The sequence below is a fragment of the Protopterus annectens genome, chromosome 1.part1, assembly GCF_019279795.1.
Source record: "Protopterus annectens isolate FY-2018-M chromosome 1.part1, PAN1.0, whole genome shotgun sequence".
Taxonomy (NCBI): Eukaryota; Metazoa; Chordata; order Ceratodontiformes; family Protopteridae; genus Protopterus; species Protopterus annectens.
In genome coordinates, this window is record NC_056726.1 from 1,741,295,171 (window position 1) to 1,741,319,713 (window position 24,543).

Consider the following 24,543-nt stretch of genomic DNA (forward strand, 5'->3'; position numbering starts at 1 on the left):
ACTTTTCTGATAACTTTAAAACCTGTGTTGGTTACATCTCTGGTAATCATTTTAAGTAGAGTTGCTGCTACTGAGATTTGTCTGCATACATCAACTGGACATAAGCTGATTTAAGTATATTTCCTTCATTTTATTGTGGTTGTTATAACTTGGGGACTGATTTTAGTTGTTAAACTGCACTGAAATTCTTTAAGTGTTAATTAGCTTGGGGGTCCTTTCTAAAAACCTGTGTTGGTTACATCTCTGGTAATCATTTTAAGTAGAGTTGCTGCTACTGAGATTTGTCTGCATACATCAACTGGACATAAGCTGATTTAAGTATATTTCCTTCATTTTATTGTGGTTGTTATAACTTGGGACTGATTTCTCAGATCTAGCTCTGTTGAAACTGTCTTGTGTGTGTGTCTGAAGCTCTGCACTAGTTGTTAAACTGCACTGAAATTCCTTTAAGTGTTAATTAGCTTGGGGGTTTTCTGATAACTTTAAAACCTGTGTTGGTTACATCTCTGGTAATCATTTTAAGTAGAGTTGCTGCTACTGAGATTTGTCTGCATACATCAACTGGACATAAGCTGATTTAAGTATATTTCCTTCATTTTATTGTGGTTGTTATAACTTGGGGACTGATTTCTCAGATCTAGCTCTGTTGAAACTGTCTTGTGTGTGTGTCTGAAGCTCTGCACTAGTTGTTAAACTGCACTGAAATTCCTTTAAGTGTTAATTAGCTTGGGGGGTTTTCTGATCACTTTAAAACCTGTGTTGGTTACATCTCTGGTAATCATTTTAAGTAGAGTTGCTGCTACTGAGATTTGTCTGCATACATCAACTGGACATAAGCTGATTTAAGTATATTTCCTTCATTTTATTGTGGTTGTTATAACTTGGGGACTGATTTCAGATCTAGCTCTGTTGAAACTGTCTTGTGTGTGTGTCTGAAGCTCTGCACTAGTTGTTAAACTGCACTGAAATTCCTTTAAGTGTTAATGGCTGGGGGTTTTCTGATAACTTTAAAACCTGTGTTGGTTACATCTCTGGTAATCATTTTAAGTAGAGTTGCTGCTACTGAGATTTGTCTGCATACATCAACTGGACATAAGCTGATTTAAGTATATTTCCTTCATTTTATTGTGGTTGTTATAACTTGGGGACTGATTTCTCAGATCTAGCTCTGTTGAAACTGTCTTGTGTGTGTGTCTGAAGCTCTGCACTAGTTGTTAAACTGCACTGAAATTCCTTTAAGTGTTAATTAGCTTGGGGTTTTCTGATAACTTTAAAACCTGTGTTGGTTACATCTCTGGTAATCATTTTAAGTAGAGTTGCTGCTACTGAGATTTGTCTGCATACATCAACTGGACATAAGCTGATTTAAGTATATTTCCTTCATTTTATTGTGGTTGTTATAACTTGGGGACTGATTTCTCAGATCTAGCTCTGTTGAAACTGTCTTGTGTGTGTGTCTGAAGCTCTGCACTAGTTGTTAAACTGCACTGAAATTCCTTTAAGTGTTAATTAGCTTGGGGTTTCTGATAACTTTAAAACCTGTGTTGGTTACATCTCTGGTAATCATTTTAAGTAGAGTTGCTGCTACTGAGATTTGTCTGCATACATCAACTGGACATAAGCTGATTTAAGTATATTTCCTTCATTTTATTGTGGTTGTTATAACTTGGGGACTGATTTCTCAGATCTAGCTCTGTTGAAACTGTCTTGTGTGTGTGTCTGAAGCTCTGCACTAGTTGTTAAACTGCACTGAAATTCCTTTATGTTAATTAGCTTGGGGTTTTCTGATAACTTTAAAACCTGTGTTGGTTACATCTCTGGTAATCATTTTAAGTAGAGTTGCTGCTACTGAGATTTGTCTGCATACATCAACTGGACATAAGCTGATTTAAGTATATTTCCTTCATTTTATTGTGGTTGTTATAACTTGGGGACTGATTTCTCAGATCTAGCTCTGTTGAAACTGTCTTGTGTGTGTGTCTGAAGCTCTGCACTAGTTGTTAAACTGCACTGAAATTCCTTTAAGTGTTAATTAGCTTGGGGGTTTTCTGATAACTTTAAAACCTGTGTTGGTTACATCTCTGGTAATCATTTTAAGTAGAGTTGCTGCTACTGAGATTTGTCTGCATACATCAACTGGACATAAGCTGATTTAAGTATATTTCCTTCATTTTATTGTGGTTGTTATAACTTGGGGACTGATTTCTCAGATCTAGCTCTGTTGAAACTGTCTTGTGTGTGTGTCTGAAGCTCTGCACTAGTTGTTAAACTGCACTGAAATTCCTTTAAGTGTTAATTAGCTTGGGGGTTTTCTGATAACTTTAAAACCTGTGTTGGTTACATCTCTGGTAATCATTTTAAGTAGAGTTGCTGCTACTGAGATTTGTCTGCATACATCAACTGGACATAAGCTGATTTAAGTATATTTCCTTCATTTTATTGTGGTTGTTATAACTTAGACTGATTTCTCAGATCTAGCTCTGTTGAAACTGTCTTGTGTGTGTGTCTGAAGCTCTGCACTAGTTGTTAAACTGCACTGAAATTCCTTTAAGTGTTAATTAGCTTGGGGTTTTCTGATAACTTTAAAACCTGTGTTGGTTACATCTCTGGTAATCATTTTAAGTAGAGTTGCTGCTACTGAGATTTGTCTGCATACATCAACTGGACATAAGCTGATTTAAGTATATTTCCTTCATTTTATTGTGGTTGTTATAACTTGGGACCTGTTTTCTCAGTTCTAGCTCTGTGGAAACTGTCTTGTGTGTGTGTGTCTGAAGCTCTAAGTAGTTGTTAAACTGCACTGAAATTCCTTTATGTTAATTAGCTTGGGGGTTTTCTGATAACTTTAAAACCTGTGTTGGTTACATCTCTGGTAATCATTTTAAGTAGAGTTGCTGCTACTGAGATTTGTCTGCATACATCAACTGGACATAAGCTGATTTAAGTATATTTCCTTCATTTTATTGTGGTTGTTATAACTTGGGGACTGATTTCTCAGATCTAGCTCTGTTGAAACTGTCTTGTGTGTGTCTGAAGCTCTGCACTAGTTGTTAAACTGCACTGAAATTCCTTTTAAGTGTTAATTAGCTTGGGGGTTTTCTGATAACTTTAAAACCTGTGTTGGTTACATCTCTGGTAATCATTTTAAGTAGAGTTGCTGCTACTGAGATTTGTCTGCATACATCAACTGGACATAAGCTGATTTAAGCATATTTCCTTCATTTTATTGTGGTTGTTATAACTTGGGGACTGATTTCTCAGATCTAGCTCTGTTGAAACTGTCTTGTGTGTGTGTCTGAAGCTCTGCACTAGTTGTTAAACTGCACTGAAATTCCTTTAAGTGTTAATTAGCTTGGGGGGTTTTCTGATAACTTTAAAACCTGTGTTGGTTACATCTCTGGTAATCATTTTTAAGTAGAGTTGCTGCTACTGAGATTTGTCTGCATACATCAACTGGACATAAGCTGATTTAAGTATATTTCCTTCATTTTATTGTGGTTGTTATAACTTGGGGACTGATTTCTCAGATCTAGCTCTGTTGAAACTGTCTTGTGTGTGTGTGTGTCTGAAGCTCTGCACTAGTTGTTAAACTGCTCTGAAATTCCTTTAAGTGTTAATTAGCTTGGGGGTTTTCTGATAACTTTTAAAACCTGTGTTTGGTTACATCCGTGGTAAGCATTTTAAGTAGAGTTGCTGCTACTGAGATTTGTCTGCATACATCAACTGGACATAAGCTGATTTAAGTATATTTCCTTCATTTTATTGTGGTTGTTATAACTTGGGGACTGATTTCTCAGATCTAGCTCTGTTGAAACTGTCTTGTGTGTGTGTCTGAAGCTCTGCACTAGTTGTTAAACTGCACTGAAATTCCTTTATGTGTTAATTAGCTTGGGGGGTTTTCTGATAACTTTAAAACCTGTGTTGGTTACATCTCTGGTAATCATTTTAAGTAGAGTTGCTGCTACTGAGATTTGTCTGCATACATCAACTGGACATAAGCTGATTTAAATATATTTCCTTCATTTTATTGTGGTTGTTATAACTTGGGGACTGATTTCTCAGATCTAGCTCTGTTGAAACTGTCTCCCCCCCCTCCCTGTTCTTGGATGTAGTTTAAATTTGGTGGCTTTTGCAGTGCCCGCCCCACTGTAGATTTGATCTAGGACACTACCCCAGTCGCTTCTCTTTACCGCATTCTCTCTAATAAACCCTTTCTGCACTTGCTTTTAGTCCTTTTTAATTTAATTACATTTTTTCATACTGTGTGTGGACTAATATTGCTACATACTCAAGTGTGCCAGCTTGCACTGCATGTGAATTGTTTTATAGCATTTACTGTCTGTTTTTTTCCTGTCGCTGTCAAAAAAAAAAAAAAAAAAAAAAAAAAAAAAATTCTCGCTTTCCTGCCTTTTACTGAACTAGAGTAGTCCAGTTTCAGAGTTGCTGATCCCTGGGCTTTGTTTTTAGTTCCTGTTACTGATCCATTGCCTTATTAGGAAGGAGGGAAGTTTCTTTGCTTACCAGTGGATTAGGAAGCACTGAGCCGCCTTTTGTCCCGATTTGGTGAAGTTTCAGCCAGAAACTAGTAGTCCATTGGTCGCTTTTGGGCCAGTTCCTAGTTCTTTTCAGCCCCTGCTATAAAACACGCTTAAACATCGCTGCTTTTCCAGCTTGTACCAACTCAGCACAGATCCTCGTGGTGGCCTGCAGAGTGATCCAAGCAGCAGAGAGCTAAAAAGAGTGACTTTCACCAGATATAAGTATTTTGTGGCTTTCCCACTGTTATTAAGCTAGCGACTGCATTTCGCCTGTTTTACTGCTACTTTAAGTGATTTCTGCATTTTACACTGTTTATTGCACTTTAAGTTACTAATTGTTGCAATTTGTTTCTGTAGGCTACACACTAAAGTGCGCTTGAAATGATTTACAGCATTTATAGCATTTACTGTCTGTTTTTCTCTTGTCTCTGTAATAAAACAAAAAATCTCTCTTGTTTTCCGCCTTACTGAATCAGAGTAGTCCAGTTTCAGAGTTGCTGATCCCTGGGCTTTGTTTTAGTTCCTGTCACTGATCCATTGCCTTATTAGGGAGGAGGGAAGTTTCTTTGCTTACCAGTGGGAGGTAGGACTGAGCAGCCTTTCTGTCCGATTTGGTGAAGTTTCAGCCGGAAACTAGTAGTCCATTGGTCATTTTGGTAATTCCTTGCTCCTTTCAGCCCCCTGCTATAAAACACGCTAAACACGCTGTTTCCAGCTTGTACCAACTCAGCACAGATCCTCGTGGTGGCCTGCAGCAGAGTGATCCAAGCAGCAGAGAGCTAAAAGAGTGACTTCTACCAGATATAAGTATTTTGTGGCTTTCCCACTGTTATTAAGCTAGCGACTGCATTTAGCCTGTTTTACTGCTACTTTAAGTGATTTCTGCATTTTACACTTTTATTGCACTTTAAGTTACTAATTGTTGCAAATTGTTTCTGTAGGCTACACACAAAAGTCGCTGTCGATTTACAGCATTTATAGCATTTACTGTCTGTTTTTTTTTTTCCTTGTCTCTGTAATAAAACAAAAATCTCTTGTTTTCCGCCTTACTGAATCCAGAGTAGTCCAGTTTCAGAGTTGCTGATCCCTGGGCTTTGTTTTTAGTTCCTGTTACTGATCCATTGCCTTATTAGGAGGAGGGAAGTTTCTTTGCTTACCAGTGGGAGTGGGAAGCACTGAGCAGCCTTTCTGTCCGGATTTGGTGAAGTTTCAGCCAGAAACTAGTAGTCCATTGGTCGTTTGGGCCAATTCCTAGCTCCTTTCAGCCCCCTGCTATAAAACACGCTGCTTTTTCCAGCTTGTACCAACTCAGCACAGATCCTCGTGGTGGCCTGCAGAGTGATCCAAGCAGCAGAGAGCTTAAAAGAGTGACTTTCTACCAGATATAAGTATTTTTGTGGCTTTCACTGTTATTTAAGCTAAGCCAGCGACTGCATTTCACCTGTTTTACTGCTACTTTAAGTGATTTCTGCATTTTACACTGTTTATTGCACTTTAAGTTACTAATTGTTGCAAATTGTTTCTGTAGGCTACACACTAAAGTCGCTTAGCATTTACAGCATTTATAGAATTTACTGTCTGTTTTTTTCCCTTATCTCTGTAATAAAACAAAAAAATCTCTTGTTTTCCTGCCTTACTGAACTAGAGTAGTCCAGTTCCAGAGTTGCTGATCCCTGGGCTTTGTTTTTAGTTCCTGTTACTGATTCATTGCCTTATTAGGGAGGAAGTTTCTTTTGCTTACCAGTGGAGTGGGAAGCACTGAGCAGCCTTTCTGTCCGATTTGGTGAAGTTTCAACAGAAACTAGTAGTCCATTGTTGTTTTGGGCCAATTCCTGTTCTTTCAGCCCCCCTGCTATAAAACACGCTAAACACGCTTTTCCAGCTTGTACCAACTCAGCACAGATCCTCGTGGTGGCCTGCAGGGTGATCCAAGCAGCAGAGAGCTAAAAGAGTGACTTTCACCAGATATAAGTATTTTTGTGGCTTTCCCACTGTTATTTAAGCTCAGCAACTGCATTTCGCCTGTTTTATTGCTACTTTAAGTGATTTCTGCATTTTACACTGTTTATTGCACTTTAAGTTACTAATTGTTGCAAATGTTTGCAGGCTGTATACACACCAAAGCGCTTAGCCGATTTACAGCAATTACTGTCTGTTTTTTCCTTGTCTCTGTAATAAAACAAAAAATCTCTTGTTTTCCGCCTACTGAACTAGAGTAGTCCAGTTTCAGAGTTGCTGATCCCTGGCTTTGTTTTAGTTCCTGTTACTGATCCATTGCCTTATTAGGAAGGAGGGAAGTTTCTTTGCTTACCAGTGGGAGTGGGAAGCACTGAGCGCCTTTTTGTCTGATTTGGTGAAGTTTCAGCCAGAAACTAGTAGTCCATTGGTCGCTTTGGGCCAATTCCTAGCTCCCTTCAGCCCCTGTTATAAAACACGCAACGCTTGGCTGATAAGCGATTTAAGGAGTTACCACTGTTGCAATACAAGAGCAGTGGTTAAACAAGGTTAAACTATTTGGGCCATCTAAATTCTACTCTTCCAATTTTCCCTTTAAACTACCTTCCTCGAGCTGTACTGCTGATCTAACCAGCATATCCTATAACTGAAAAGTTCATCTCTACTTGATTCCCAAGTAGACTATTCTCTATCTGTAAAGCTTCCAGCACTTACTCCACAGTACTTGCACCTTGATAAAGCACTCTTATTATAGATAGTACCCCACCAGCCTTAAAACCCACTTCCCCGAGTCCTTTGAAAGTCTCTTTATCTACTACTTCTAGTATGTCGAGGACTTAGTTGCTAGTGTCCTTCCAGCTCAACTGGTGAACCTGAATATTGAGGCAATGTTACAACTGCCTCATGTACACAGACAATCCTCTCCTTCACAAAACACAAATACATGCGAGATGCAACTATACGGCCAAACTGGAGGCTGAGCTCTCTCAACATAGGACTGGCAAGACCAGACAGGAGGAGAAGGTAACCACACACAATACATACCCAGTCACACATGGTACCATCACAACTTCAAATCATACACATACTCACACAAAGACATACTGAGGCTCTGATCAAAATTCTACCAAAACAGCAGAGGCCACCAAAGCAGACACCCAAACAACTACCACCTCACCACCCAACACATGCAACACATAGACCACACAGTCAGAGTGTCAAACAGTCACAGCCCTTAAGGCCAAACAAAATGCCAGACACACTTGTCATTGGTGATTCCATAGTCAGACACACTGACGCCCCGCCACCAGACTGAGTAAAGAGAAGGTCACAGTAAGCTGCCTGTCAGGCGCTTAGAATCCGCCACATAACGCAAGCACTCAGGTCTCTCAACAGCAGGTACAAGCACGACTCAGTCATTGTCCACGCTGGTGTCAACGACCTGAGACGCACTCTCCTTGGACTACATGAAAGGGACATCGAGGAGCCTCTGATTATGTAGCCCAGGCAGGTATGACCCTGACCTTGAGCAGTATCCTACCTTCACCTAGAATGATGCCACAATACAGTGATAAGATGATCAGCTTTAATAATTGGCTTAAATTCTGGTGTCATTCAAAGGGGATCCAATGTCTGTCTGCCTGGGATGACATGCTGGACAAGCCACGCTGCTTCGTTAAGGGACGGCTTGCACCTGTCACCCCTGGCTTCCGGATATTGGCAAAGGCTCTTGCCACCCCATAGTGCCTTTTAGGCAAGGCTCAAATTCTAAACCTACCACCCTAGAACACCAAAAGGAAAAAACTAAGGGTAATGCTGCTCAATGCCAGAAGTCTCAATCTCAAGATGCACGACTCGAGGCCCTTCTCAATATGGAGAACATCGATGTCTGTGCTGTGACAGAAACCTGGTTCAAGGCTCCTGAGAGCACCCCAGCACTAACAGGTTTCACCTCATATCATGCTCCGCCCCAAAACTGACAACACCAAGAAAGGAGGGGTGTCCATATTCATAAAGGACACCCACACCTCAAGGTTGGTGGCAACGCATGATGCATCGGAGACCATCCAGGTGCAATTAACCATAGGCAAGACTGCTCTGCAATTTGTAGCATGTTACAGGCCACCCTCTCAAACTCAGGAACCTCACATGGCCTTCCTGAAAACATTGAGGGGATAAATGTATCTCCAAACACCATCATACTAGGTGACTTTATCTACACTAATATAGACTGGGAACACTACTCAAGCCCTAACACTCTAACCCAAAGATTCCTGGAGTTCATAAACTCAAATGCCATGGAACAACTAGTCACCATCCCCACAAGAGGAGAAAACATACTTGATCTCATCATCACTTAACATGGGATCAAAATGTTCAACACCGGAAGTATACCCTCACTGGTGAGATCAGATCATAAACTAATCTCGCTGGAGGTCCTCATCCCGCTTCCCACCTGAAACAAAAAGACCACAGTGAAAACTTCAAAAGCCGATTTCACACTTCTAAAAACTAGTGTGGTCTCCTTTAAGGCCCCTGAGCCAGTGGTAAACATTACTCAAACCGCTGAATCATTTACAAATGCCTTCTACCAGCACCTACAGGACTGCATGGATCAGGCAATCCCAAACAAAACTAAGACTCTCTGTACCAAAGGCAAGCCCAGTCTGGTGGACCCCAGCCATAAACAAGCTCTACAACAAAAGGAGGAAGCTACTACAAGATAGAGCAAAACCTTGAAAGGTAAGACACCTTTGATCATTATAAGTAAAAACTAAGAGCTCTCATAAAATCATCCAAGGCAAATTTTGAGAGAAAATCGCCAAGGACTCTAAAGAGAATCATAAGGCCTTCTTTAGCTATGTTAGAAACCTAGGAGGAAACTCCCAGATATGCTCAGAATTAGTTCAAAATGATGTGAAAATTACTGAACTCTACACACATTGCCAACATACTGGCTGACAGGTTCAGTGCAAACTTCTCCCCTCCCCAAAAGGAGAGATATCTATTCCAGAGGATTTGTAGCCCCAAACATCTCCAACAGGTGAGTGAGAACTGCCTCACTAAGGCAAAAACACAGCATCCATGGGACCGATGGTGTCCCCGCTGTGTGTTTCATGAACTCAATGAGGAATTAAACCCACAGTTAGGACAGCTGTTTAATCTTAGCCTCACCTCAGGATACGCACTCCAAGGAGTGGCGCACGCCACTGTGGTCCCACTTCATAAGGGCTGTGCCTCCACAGACCCTGAAATTACCGCCCCATTAGCTTGACAAGCCTTATCTGCAAAGCCATGGAGAGGATCATAATGGAACTCATAACAAAGACATAGGAACTTGCAGACTTTGATCCAACTCAGTTTGGCTTTGTCAAAGGCAGATCCTGCTCTCTTAAACTTGGTTGACTTTTTTCGAGACAGTCACCAAGGCCATTGATGAGGAAAGGCAGTCCATACAGCCTACCTCGACCTGGCAAAGGCCTTCGATACACAATACCCACTCAGGTATCATCGAAAACTCATCAGCTTGAATGTAAAACCCATACATCACAAGATGGGTTGCAAACTGGCTAAGGACAGAACCCACAGGGTCAGAGTTGCTGGAGCCATGTCAGACTCAAAGCCTGTCACAAGTGGTGTCCCACAGGGCTCAGTCCTGGGTCCACCTTGTTCGGCATCTACTTTTCTGAAGTACAAGCAAACACAGGAGGGTTATGGCTGACAAAGTTTGCAGATGACTGCAACTGGCGCCATAGTTTAAAACACATCTGACACAGATATCCTCCAGAAGGGCCTCACAGAAATGGATAACTGGTGCCAGAGCCATGGCCTGAAGTTAAACGCCAAAAATGCATAGTCATACCCTTTGGGAAAAACAAGGCTACCCTCTAGCTACCATATATAGGTGGCAATCCACTGAGCACAGAAAAGTCATCAGAGATCTGGGGGACCCAGGTTGACAGTACCTCGCTTGACACTCATGTTGTTAAAGTAGTTAGGAAAACCTTCGAGTATCACCCACCTGATCATGAAGGGATTCACATCTAGGATCAAGGGAGGTCATCAGCTCCCCTGTACTCATCATCACTATTAGGACCCATGATTGAGTACAATGCCCCTGCTGGAATGTATCTGACGCAGACACCCGCTGCAGCTTGAAAGGCCCCAAAAAGTTCTTCACCAAAAGGATAAAGGGTCTCGTGTATATGTCTTCGATGCTGCCCGACTGAAAGAACTCTAGCTCTATTCAGTCCTTCATACCGCTTTGCTCAGAGGTGACTCCAGCTCCCGGGACAGCGTTATAAGGCCACATCAAACCCAGGATTTGATGAATATGTTTCACCTCAAAAATCTAGATCCCTCAGGAACCACAAGGGCGGAGACTTAAACCTTGACACGGTTATAAATAGAACGTGCTGGAGGACACAGATTCATCACCCAGAGACTTTTATGCTGTGGGAACAAAACCTGCACATGTGAGGTAGAGCACCTCTCTGGTCTTTTCTTCAAGAGGAATCTTGACCAATGGATGGGAGATTGCAGATATAAATTTCAGGGATTACTTCAGCCACGTGCTTGACAGAGGCACAAGAAATGATAGGCATAGTTTTTATTCAAACCTAAAGGGGTGGCAAAATAAAGCTCACATATCATGGGCTAGGCTTTATAAATGCCCTTAAGCAGATAGCCTAGTATGAACCTATGAACCTATGAACCTATATATATATATATATTTAAAATGTATTATTAAAAAAAATAGATATATAAAACTTATAAAGAAAATGATAAATATTTAGAAATGAAACATAACTTTACATGAAATAAAGAAAAGCATTTACAGAAAAAGCAAGATCAAGAATATATCAGTTTATAACACCACAGACACACCTGCTGCACGACACACCCTACTGACTTATTCAGCACACCCCATTCCTCACCTTACAATGACACACACAATAACTGACACACAAACCCACACAGTCACACAAACTTACACAACATGTACACACTGACTGCATATTTACTGTCACACACAAAAGACACCTTACTGCAGACACTCACAACTTTCAGCAAATGTAACACATATCACCATGAAACACAAAAACACACCATATCAAACACACACACCACCAAAATATTACCACCCACACACAAACATCATTCACATGCAGCACAACACACACACAACACCACACACACACCCCAAAAGCACACACACACCATTCTGACACAAAACCCACACAAACACACACACAAACACAACACACCACAAAAACACACACAAAAAGAAAAAAAAAAAAACAACCACAAAACCAACAACCACTGACACACAGACACAGACAGCACCAGGACAAAACAGAGACACGCACAGAACAGCACCACAAAAAAAGACACAGCACACACGATGACACAGACACGGATGACAGACAGCAACAGAGGGACAGCACACAGAGACAGAAGGAACAGACACACAGAGCCAGACAAGGAGGAGACAGCAAAGCTAAACAAGACAGCTATATTGCAAAACAAACTAGGAGAACAGCTGAACTGCAAGGCTGCTAAAAAAAGATGATATGGGCATATATGTATATATTATATGTATATGGGATATATGTATGTGCTAAAGACATGGACAAATAAAATATGATATTTGATGAGAGGCTGGAAGAGATATATATAAGAGAAGTTTGATTTATATTGAGAGGAGAAGAAAAGAAAAGTGAAGTGGAGAAAGTTGAGAAAGACATGGAGGGAGGAAAAGAAGAGGAGAAAGAAATGAAAAAAAGATGGAGAAAATATTAGTTTTTTTATATGAGTTGAGAGTTAAGAGTTTTATGAGAAAAAAAAGGTATGAGAAAAGAAAAAAAAAAAAAAGACAAGAATATATATTTAAAGGAAAAATATATGAAAAATATGAAAAAAAAAAAAAAAAAAAAAGAGAAAAAACAGAGAGAGAAGAGATTTTTAAGGAAAGGGTATAATTGAGGAAAAGTAAAGGTATTATGTATGAGAGAAAATAAAAAAAATTGAAATTTGAGTATAAAAAAGAATATGTTTTGTTGGAACATAAAAAAAGAAAAGAAAAAAAAAAAAAAAAAAAAAAAAAAGGAAAAAAAAGAATAAAGAAAAAAAAAAAAAAAAAAAAAAAAAAAGATATAAAAGTAAAGGAAAAAAGAGGAGAAAAAAAAAAAAAAAAAAAAGAAAAAAAAAAAAAAAAATGAGGAAAGAGGAAGAAGAAAAGTATAGGGGAAAAAAAGATAGAAAAAAAAAGGAATAAAAAAAATATATAGAGTATAAGAGGAAGAGAGAAAAAAATAATTGGGAAAAGATATATGGAAGAAAGAGAGAAAAAAAAAAGAAAAAAAGAGAGATATAATATGAAAATATAAAAAATATAGAAAAAAAAAAAAAAAAAAAAAGGAAAAAATACAAGAGATATTTGAAGAGGAAAGGGAAAAATATTATATTATTGCAGACACTCATATACATATTGCAGATCACATTCTTCCAATGCACATCATATAGATTCACACCATCCGCCTCTCTGTATCATATTTATTCACATGACTACATCTGTCATCCTTCAGTCTTAAGCATGTTTATTCACTCTCCATTCAAGAGCTCTCGGACATATTTTATTTTCTTTGCACTCACAACTCTGGATGCATATTCATTTTTTCAGGATATGGGTGAGTATTTCCACTTCACATATTCTTTGGTTGATGTACCTGTTCTTTCTTTTTTTCTTACTATTCTTTTCTAACTCTCTCTTTTTTTTTTTTCTTCATAACTCAACACACCCACCTTTTATCTTTTCTTTCACTCTTCCCACTCTCTTCTTCTTTTTTCTTGCTTAATATTTTTATTTCAAATCTCCCTATGCAGTCCAAAACTTTCCCTTCTTTTTCCTTTCTAACTCTCTCTAACAAATAATCCTACTCTCCTCTTGACTCTCCCTTTCCCTCACCCCACAAAACCCCCTATTCAGGCCCTCCTCAATCCCCAAAAACCCCTTCTCCTCTTTCAAACCTACCCAAGCACCCCCAGCAGAACAAATCAGGGGGAGGGACACAGCAGGCACACCCCCTCAGAGACAGGAGACAGGAGAGGGGCAAACAGCCAGAGGGGGAGACAGCAGGAACCCCAACCAGGCAGAACCCCAGCAGGGAGAAGGGGCCCCAGGACCCACACCCCACCACACCACCACACAGGACAGGGGGAGAACACAGGGGGCAGCAAAGGACCTGACACAGAACTAATGGAGGGCTGGAACAGTGACCACTAGGACAAAGACAACCAGACCAAACAACCCAGAAATGAGCCCTGATCCACAGGACAGGCAGATCACCAGGCTGCAAACAGTGGATGAGCAATGGATAAGCCAGAGGAATGCTGCACCACAGAGAGAGGCAAGACCACAGAAGGAGACAAAGGAAACTCCATGAGACACAGATAAAGAGAAAAACCAGACCCCTGCTTGGACATCTAGCATGACACCTGTTCCATGCTCCAAAGCCAGGAAGCACAGGAGTTTTGAGGCATGAGTGGTATTTCATAAAGATATAATTGTGATCACACAGTAAAGCACAAAGGTAAATGCTATTTTGGAAGACACAGAGTAATATGGAAAAAACCAATGTTACATTGTGGAGGATAATTGTGGACATAAAATGGTGGAATAGTGATAGGAAAGGTATTGGGACATGATCAAATGTAGGGACCATGAGGGAGGAAAGAAGGTATGATGTGGTTATGATGTAGATATTTAAGAGGTGTTTAAATAAGGAATGGATAGAGGAAATGATATTTTGTTTTGGACCATAAATATTTGAGTAGCAGTGAAGGAATTTGTAAATGAAAACAGATTTTTAGAATTTGGGAAGAAAGGTGGAAAGGAAATGACATGAAAGTGCTAAGAGTAAGAAGAAAGAAGAAAGTGAGAGAATACAGCCTTGGTAGTTTTTGTAGTCTTGATGACCCATGTCTCCTATACTGTTTTACCTCAAGTGTCTCATGTCTCTTGACCATAATTCTTTCCTTTCATAGGACTGAGATCATGTTCACTGAAGAAGGATATGAGGCTCCATCTTTACCCTGTGGGAGTCAGGAGGAAGCTATCCCACAGCTGTGGAAAGTTTGTAGCTCATGGTCATACTTCCATCCAACTGCCTTAGGAGGGCATTCTTTTCTGTTTCCTGAGGTTTAATCCCCAATCAGGCCATGTCTGTTTCAAGACTGACTTTTTCCAGAGGCCAGAGACTGCTTGTTAGTCTTTCCTTTCAGCCATCCATCATTGAAGGTAGAAGCAGATTGTATATTTTGGCTATAACCCCAACCTCTAGTAGCTGACTTGAGCACCAGCATCATTCAGAACCTCCTGTGCCTTCTCCTGGCATCACTGGCTTTGGAGAATGCCCATGCTGTCACTGTAGTAACCCTAATCATGCAATGTCACATGCAAGAGCATTTTGTCCACCTAGATATCTAGCACCACAGATGGGTAATCTATCACTTTGTTTCTTCCTCTGCCTTGATGTTCGTGGTTTCACTGTTGCAGTCATTACACTTGGTTATCCTGCTGGCAGGCTACTAGTCAGGCCTGAATTCCAAAGTCCTGGTCTGGTCGCCTTCCCTGACATCAGTGCACCAGGGTATAAAAGATGCAGCCGACGCCATTTTCTTCAGTCTTTCTTGCCATGCGGTGCCCAAGCAAAAGCAGTTTGCAAGTGCCGTCGGCCAATTCCTGAGATTTTCAAATTGAATTTCAGATCCAAGTCTTCAATAAAGCTAAGTACCCTGTTGGGGAAACTTTTTCTTGCTCCAGACCGATGTCAGAAAAGTTAACAATTGTATTTTTGTGGGAAGCAAATACCTCATAAGGATTTTCATTCTTACTGTATTCCTTGCCTAGGCCCTGACCACGTTGCTAGTTGTCGGCTTTGTGCTAGATTTAACCAATGCACTATTAAGCGTCGGTTCGATTTTGCTTTCATTACTTTGGCCAAGTTTAATTATATAATGCCGCCGAACAGCCATCACGGAGTTCATAAAAGCACAAGGAAAAGAAAAGGACAGGCATCCAAGGTCCAAAACAGACTATAAGCCTCTGCTAGGCCAGCCGGTTCTCAGTGAGGCGCAGCCCCTGACACCTGCTACCTCAGAGCCACAGGCCTCTGACTCCATGGAGACAGCTAGGCCTCTGGATACTCAAGGTATTGGGCCTTCGGAAACTAATCCCTCAGATGGGTCTGGAGCCGCTGAGCAGGCATCGGTTTCTGAGGGTGTTTTCAGACCTACACAGCTTCATATCAAACCAACTTCAGCATCCAAGACAAAGACTAAAACAGCTTTAAAGACAAGGAAACATGTACAGCATTCTCTAGGACAGTCTTCCATGCCTAAGAAACAGATGCTCAAAATGGCCGAAGACCTAATTACTTTGATCAGGGGTTCCCATCCCCCTCCTGATAAGAGGCCTAGGCAAGACACTGAATATGATTCCTCTGATCAGGTTTCCATTTCCTCGGACTCCTCTTCAGAACAGGGATATTCTGTTCCTCCCCATGAGGATTCTGATGCTGAAGAATCTATTCTTTCAGCTTCTCCTATTGAGGATTATTCTTTTGAGGAAACCCTGCATACCATGAGGGATCATTTTCACTGGGAGAGCCAAGATTACTCAGAATCTAAGAAAAGGCTCAGAGGCTTTCTTTTACTACCTCACCACAGACCTCTTGCTATTCCACCTGTTCTAGACATTGTAGATGTATTTTCAGAGTCCGGCCTGTCTCCTGACTCTACCTCCTGCTCCTGTTAAGCCAGACAGATATTACAGGGTTCCAGATTCTTATAAATTTCTATATAAAAACCCTGCTGCTGACCCAGAAACTATTTCTCTAGGTCCCAAAAGAGGTCAAGGCCGCTACTGCAAAAAACCCTGTCCCCTCAGACAGAGATTCTAGGGCACTGGACAGATGGGGGAAAAAGTTTACACTTCTGCTACCTTGGCTGTAAGGGCTTTAAATTGTCAGTTTCATATGCTTAAATATCAGCAATACGTAATGTCACTGCTAAAACAGAGAATGTTGACTAATTCTGAATGTTCTGAGAACAAGGAAATGCAGGATTTATTGCATGCAGCTGAACAAGTGGGAAAGCATACTTTGCAATGTGGTTTTGATTCACTGGAGGCCTCTTGCAGGGCCGCTGTTACAGGTTCTGTCATTAGAAGGCATGCTTGGTTAAAGGAACAGAATCTGCCTGATCATGTTAAAACAAAATTATTGGATGCTCCATTACAGCATTATACTTTGGTGTTAAGGCAGAAGAGGTTGTGAAGAAAATGGAGGATAAAGCTAAAGCTATGCAGACAGTAAAGGATTTCTTACAGGTACAGCCACCCAGATTTAGCAGGAGCTGGCCTTCTAAGAATTGGTCCTTTCCAGTGTCAGGCCACAAAGAGGCAGATACAGATGCCCTCGAGGCAGACAGCCCCAGGGCTCATACAGACCCAAACAATGGGGTGCTTCTACCTCCAAAAGTGGAGAAGACAAATCACAGCCTTATAGGAAACTGTCCCAATGACTTCCCTCTGCCAATGCCAAGCACTTATCTTTTGGCAGCACCTTAGGGGAAAACTAGCACTTTTTCAAAAAATTGGCACATGATCACCCAGGACAAATGGGTCTTAAATATAGGGCTACAGGTTCCACTTTCACACCCTTCCAAAGGCAAAAGGTATGCCAGACCTGCCACACAATCAATGGGCAGAGGCACAAAACAAGTTTCATCCTTCATGGACATGAGGGCTATTCAGCCAGTGCCACAACAGCAGGTACAAGGATTTTACTCAAGACTTTTCTTAGTACCAAGAAAGGACAAAGCCTGGAGACCAATTCTGGACCTGTCTATTCTAAATACTTTTCTGGACGTTCCAAAATTCAAAATGTTGACTCTGCAGCAGCTTCTGCCCATGCTGGGCAAGAAGGCTTGGCTTGTAACTTTGGACCTCAAAGAGGCATACCTGCATGTCCCAATCAGACAATCTTGCAGAAGATACCTCAGATTCATAGCTGGCTCAATGCACTACCAATTCTCTGCACTGCCCTTTGGCTTATCTACTGCGCCCAGGGTCTTCACAAAATGCCTGGCACCAGTAATTGCATTTTGCAGACAGAGGAATTCAAATATATCCCTACTTGGACGACTGCCTTATTCAGGCAGAGAACAAAGACATTCTACTAAAGCATCTGCTTTGTAAAAAGATTACTAATTTGCCTAGGGTACACAGTAAACAAAAAGAAATCAAAACTAGTACCCTCTCAAGAGATAATATTCCTGGGTGCAAGCTTAAATACAACTGCCCAGATGGCTTATCATGCCAGACAAACAAAGGCAACTGACTTATTTCAAAGCATGGCAACAAAGGCCCAGTTATCTGCAAGAAAAATTCTGCAGGCTCTGGGCTTCATGGCATCCTGCATTCTGCTAATTCCATATGCAAGACTGCATATGAGGAAACTACAATAGTATCTAAAAAGTGTTTGGACTCAACATTGCCACAGGCTGGAAACATTAATTTCTGTCATTCCTGCCTGCAACAGGAGTTTCGATGGTGGGCACAAGCCTGTCACCACAACAAGGGGCAGCCGTTCTCTTTACCCACAGCCAGGCAAACACTAACAACAGATGCATCAGATTATGCCTGGGGGAGCCCACATGGCAGGAAAATGTATTCAGGGCACATGGCCAAGCCAAAGGCATCTATCATCAATCAAAAAGAGATGCTAGCTAAAATGCCCTGACAGCCTTCAAGGATCTACTTCATCCAGGACAGCTGCTGATAAAGACGGACAATACTACAATCATGTGGTACATAAACAAGCAGGGAGGCACACATTCCTACCCCCTCTGCAGACAAGCCATGATTTTGTGGAACACAGCATTGACTTGCCAAGTACACCTGCAAGCACAATTCCTGCCAGGAAAAAATGCTCTGGCAGATAACTAAGCAGAAACCTCATGGATCCACAAGAGTGGAAACTAGATCCACAAATCTTCAGCATGATAACAAGGAAATGGGATGCCCAGACATAGATCTATTTGCCTCCCTCACAACTGCCAACTACAGAGATTCTGCACAAGGACTTATCACAAACAAGCATGGAAAGTGGATGCTTTGTCATTCAGCTGGAAAACCTTACAGTATATGCCTTTCCTCCACTGCCTCTCCTCCCAAGGTACTCTAAAGGTCAGACAAGAGAAGCCACAAATGATACTGATTGCCCCAGACTGGCCACGCCAACACTGGTACCCAATCCTAAGAGCTTGTCTCAAGGCCCAGCCTGGACATTGCCTCAAATTCTCATTTACTGACCCAACAAAACAATCAGATCCTGCACAGCCAACTCAGAACCCTAAATCTGGCTGCATGGCGATAATGTAACCATTCAGAATACACCTCTCTAAAGGTATGGATGTTATTTTGGAAGCCAGGAGGCCCAGCACCAGAAAATCTTATGCAGAAAAATGGAAGAGATTCTGTGCTTGGAACCAGGCACAAGGAATTGACAAGCTTGTTCCAAATATTCCTCAGATTTTACAATACCTAACTGAGATGCTGGACAAAGGCCTATCCTTCTCATCAATTAAGATCCATGCCTCTGCCATTTCAGCTCATTACAATACAGAGCCACCTATTTTTCACATCCATTGCTTAGGCAGTCAGGGGCCAAAACATAAGACCTCCAAGGAGAGCACCAATACCTGCATGGGACCTCAATTTTGTCTTGGAAAAACTCACACTGCCTCCGCCAGCCAATACAGCTGAGATAAAATTTTATCATGGAAAACAGCTCTGCTCCTAGCAATCACCTCAGCAAGAAGGATATCTGAATTACAGGCCCTTATGGCAGTGGAGCCTTTCATCATCTTTCATGCGGACAGGGTGTCCTTCAGGAACAATCCCTCCTTCATGCCCAAGGTGGTATCCAGTGTGGCCGTTAATCAGTCCATTCATTTGCCAACCTTTTTTCCTAATCCACAGAACAAAGGGGAACGGATACTGCAACTCAGATGTGCACAGAGAACTTAGATTCTTCTTGCACAGGACTAAACCTCAAAGGAAATCTGAACAACTACTGGTGGCATTTGCTGCAGGGGCAGAGGGGATGGCTATTTCAAAGCAAACCATTTCTAAATGGATAGGCCACTGCATTCATTTCTGCTACAATCACCATGGAAAACCTATCCCACAGGGGATCAGACCCCACTCAACCAGGGCTGCATCTACCTCTACAGCCTTTCTCAGAGGTGTCCCTACCAGGGACATCCTAGAAGCTGCTACCTGAAGTTCTGTACATACTTTCACCTAGCATTACCATCTGCCAATTTTCTCTAAATCCAGAGCTGGCTTTGCCACTGCAGTCTTGCAGGGCCTTATAGCTGGTCCCAATGCTAATTTCCTCCTCCCATCCTTAGCTTTGGGAATCTACCCAAATGTGATGACTGCAACAGTGAAACATGAAGAACATAGTACAGTTGTGTACACTTGCTATAAATGTAGACGTTCAAGTGTATTCACTGTTGCAGTCCTGGTTACCCTCCCTTCGGCCCCCTTACATCTTTTGGTTATACCTCTACTCTCTTTTACTATGCTCAAAAGCTTTAGTGTATTTGCTTTTTTGTTGGAGGTATAACCTTGTATAGTTATAGATTTAATTGCTTCCCATTAGGGGGGCACGAAAAACTGATGTAATGGCGTTGGCTGCATGTTTTATACCCCTGATGACCCGACGTCACGGAAGAAGGGACAGCAACCGACGGAGGACCCAAGACTTTGTTAATCAGGCCGACTGAGGGCTACTGCAAGCAGCTAACCCAAATGTGATGACTGCAACAGAGTGAATACACTCTAACATCTACATTTGTGTTAAGTGTACACAACTGTACTTTCCCTTTGGGGGGGGGTGGATCTGAATGCTAATTACTCCAGCTAAAGTCTAAAGCTGTAATCTGCTGGATGTCCAGTTCAGGTGTATGAACCCTTCAGCAGTGATCAACATTCTTATGTGTACTCTCATGGTCAGCATGCACTTAATTTGCAGATTTTAATACTTTTGTCATTGTCTTGCATAATTCCTTTGTCTTCCAATTTGAAGCAAGGGACTGAACTGTTTTCCCCCCTCTTTTTTAGGGTACTTGCAAAGGAATCCTCAGATAGTCCAGTATGGTTCCCCTCAGTCCAATTCCTCCTTGTCTCCTCGTCAGTCTTCTGGAGGACAGATGCATGGTGGGATGGGACCCTATCCACAGAACAACTCTTTAGGAAGCTATGGACCTCAGGGAAGCCAGTATGGACCTCAAGGTAAACGAGAATTGTTCACTTTTTCCAGGTTGATTTTTATACATTAGTTCTTGCTTTTCTTTGAGTGTTGTAGCTTGTATATCTATGTGATAAACTTTTTTTTCTGAGTGTTTAGCACTGTTCAGTGCTTAGTTTCTTGTTTTTTGATGGTCTAACCATGTTTTCATTACTTAATTCCTTATTCTAGGAAGTTATCCCAGACAGCCAAACTACAATTCCATGGCAAGTACTGGCTACCCCAGTCCAGGAATGGGTGGAAACATAAATACAATGGGAGGAGGCAGTCAGATTCATGGACAAACAGGAGGTCCCCCATATGGTGGAATGCCTTCTGGGAGAATGATTCATGGACAGATGGGAGCTCGGCCATATGGACCAAACTTGGGTAACATGCCTCCACAAATTGGATCTGGGATGTGCCCTCCACCTGGGACGATGAGTAGGAAAGTGCAGGAGGCAGCTGTCGCTATGCATGCTGTAAACTCAATATCTAGCAGGTATGCATTGAAGACATCAAGAGCTTATTTGTATTTACAGGATCTCAGCTGTAGTTCATTTTTTGAAAAAAAAAAATCTGCAGTGATCAAGGTCATAGTTAACTGCTTTTGTGGTACATTTTTTAAACATGCAATGTTTACAATCATGTTTTTAAGCTTTGCTCACATGTGTTTTTCTGCTTTTCCACCTGTAGTTCTCTCCTATAAGAAGGTTTCCTTTGATATGCAGCCTGGTACAGGATCACTGTAATTTCAGAATGTTAGAAGCATCACTTTGATAGAAACATTTTTTATGCTAGACCTTCTAGTGGTTGAAACCTACAGAGATGCCCTGGCAATTCATCCCTTTCAGGGTGAGGGGGTAGACTTTTAAGTACTATAGAGTGTGAATCAGTAGCTAAACCATGCAAGTCTGTCTTAAATGTCCGCTTACTGTGAGTTAAGCAAGAAACAAACCTCAAGGCACATAGGATTGACTTGAATAATACTGTTGCTTTAGCCTTGGTTTAGTTTTGTAGTCTTGATGACCCATGTCTCCTATACTGTTTTACCTCAAGTGCCCCCCTCTCATGTCTCTTGACCATAATTCTTTCCTTTCATAGGACTGGAGATCAATTGTTCACTGAAGAAGGATATGAGGCTCCATCTTTACCCGTGTGGGAGTCAAGTAGAGGAAGCTATCCGACAGCTGTGGAAAAGTTTGTAGCCCTCTTGGTGGTCATACTTCCATCCAACTGCCTTAGGAGGGCATTCTTTTCTCTGTTTCCTGAGGTTTTCGCAATCCCCCAATCAGGCCAGGGGTGTCTGTTTCAAGACTGACCCTAGTTTTCCAGAGGCCAGATGACTGCTTGTTGCCAGTCTTTCCTTTCAGCCATCCATCATTGAAGGCAGTAGCTAAGATTGCATATTTTATGGCTATAACCCCCAACCTCTAGTAGCTGACTTGAGCACCAGCATCATTGCAGAACCTCCTGTGCCTTCTCCTGGCATCACTGGCTTTGGAGACTTATGCCCATGCTGTCACTGTAGTAACCCTAATCATGCAACCCTGTCACATGCAAGAAAGCATTTTGTCCACCTAGATATCTCCACTCCCCCACCACAGATGGGTAATCTATAAGCCACTTCTTTTGTTTCTTCCTCTGCCTTGATGTTCGTGTTTCACTGTTGCAGTAATTACACTTTGGTTATCTTGCTGGCAGGCTACCCGCAGTAGGCCTGAATTCCAAAGTCCTGGTCTGGCGTCGCCTCTTCCCTGACATCAGTGCACCAGGGGTATATAAGATGCAGCCGACACCATTTTCTTCAGTATTTCTTGCCATGCGGTGCCCGAAGCAAAAGCAGTTTGCAAGTGCCGGTCGGCCGACTCCTGAGATTTTCGAAATTGAATTTCAGATCCGAAGTCTTCAATAAAGCTAAGTACCCCGTTGGAGAAACTTTTTTCTTGCTCCAGACCGATATCAAAAAAAGTTAACAATTGTATTTTTTGTGGGAAGCAAATACCTCATAAGGATTTTCATTCTTACTGTATTCCTTGCCTAGGCCCTGACCACGGCGTTGTTAGTTGTTGGTTTTGTGCTAGATTTAACCAACTCACTATTAAGCATCGGTATGATTTTGCATTTCATTACTTTGGCCATAGTTTTAACTATATAATGCCGTCGGAACAGCCGACGACCGGAGTTCATAAAAAGCACAAGGAAAAAGAAAAGGACAGGCATCCAAGGTCCAAAACAGACTATAAAGCCTCTGCTAGGCAAGTCGCCGGTTCTCAGTGAGGCGCTTTCGCAGCTCCTGACACCTGCTACCTCAGAGCCACAGGCCGCCTCTGACTCCCACGTGGAGACAACTAGGCCTCTGAATACTCAAGATATTGGGCCTTCGGAAACTAATCCCTCAGATGGGTCCGGAGCCACTGAGCAGGCATCGGCTTCTGAGGGTGTTTTCAGACCTACACAGCTTTATATCAAGTCTACCTCAGCATCCAAGACAAAGACTAAAACAGCTTTAAAGACAAGGAAACGTGTACAGCAGTCTCCAGGACAGACTTCAATGCCTAAGAAACAGATGCTCAAAATGGCCGAAGACCTAATTGCTTTGATCAGGTGTTCCCTTCCTTCTCCTGATAAGAGGCCTAGGCAAGACACTGAATGATTCCTCTGATCAGGTTTCCATTTCCTCTGACTCCTCTTCACAACTGGGATATTCTGTTCCTCCCTATGAGGATTCTGATGCTGAAGAATCTATTCTTTCAGCTTCTCCTCCTGAGGATTATTCCTTTGGGGAAACCCTGCATACCATGAGGGAGCATTTCCACTGGGAGAGCCAAGATTACTCAATCTAAGAAAAGGCTCAGAGACTTTCTTCTACTACCTCAGCACAGACCTCTTGCTATTCCACCTGTTCTAGACATTGTAGATGTATTTTCAGAGTCCGGACTGTCTCCTGACTCTCTACCTCCTGCACCTGTTAAGCCAGACAGATACTACAGGGTTCCAGATTCTCATAAATTTCTATATAAAAACCCTGCTGCTGACCCAGAAACTATATCTCAGGGTCCCAAAGGGGTCAAGGCCTCTACTGCAAAAAACCCTGCCCCTCAGATAGGGATTCAAGGGCACTGGACAGATGGGGGGGGAAAGTTTACACTTCTGCTACCTTGGCTGTAAGGGCTTTAAATGGTCAGTTTCATATGCTTAAATATCAGCAATACGTAATGTCACTGCTAAAACAGAGAATGTTGACTAATTCTGAATGTTCTGAGAACAAGGAAATGCAGGATTTATTGCATGCAGCTGAACAAGTGGGAAAGCATACTTTGCAATGTGGTTTTGATTCACTGGAGGCCTCTTGCAGGGCCGCTGTTACAGGTTCTGTCATTAGAAGGCATGCTTGGTTAAAGGAACAGAATCTGCCTGATCATGTTAAAACAAAATTATTGGATGCTCCATTACAGCATTATACTTTGGTGTTAAGGCAGAAGAGGTTGTGAAGAAAATGGAGGATAAAGCTAAAGCTATGCAGACAGTAAAGGATTTCTTACAGGTACAGCCACCCAGATTTAGCAGGAGCTGGCCTTCTAAGAATTGGTCCTTTCCAGTGTCAGGCCACAAAGAGGCAGATACAGATGCCCTCGAGGCAGACAGCCCCAGGGCTCATACAGACCCAAACAATGGGGTGCTTCTAC

The 24,543-nt window shown here is 41.8% G+C and overlaps 1 protein-coding gene across 2 annotated transcripts in view; it reads left to right on the plus strand.

The window, feature by feature from the left end:
• Positions 1–24,543, plus strand: part of ARID1A (AT-rich interaction domain 1A) — a 3,912,194-nt gene that overhangs the window by 1,772,895 nt on the left and 2,114,756 nt on the right. For both annotated transcript variants that reach the window (XM_044084256.1, XM_044084266.1), the window contains exons 7-8: positions 20,689–20,859; positions 21,047–21,356. In XM_044084256.1, coding sequence (XP_043940191.1) covers positions 20,689–20,859; positions 21,047–21,356 — 481 coding nt within the window. The remainder of the gene's footprint in view (positions 1–20,688; positions 20,860–21,046; positions 21,357–24,543) is intronic.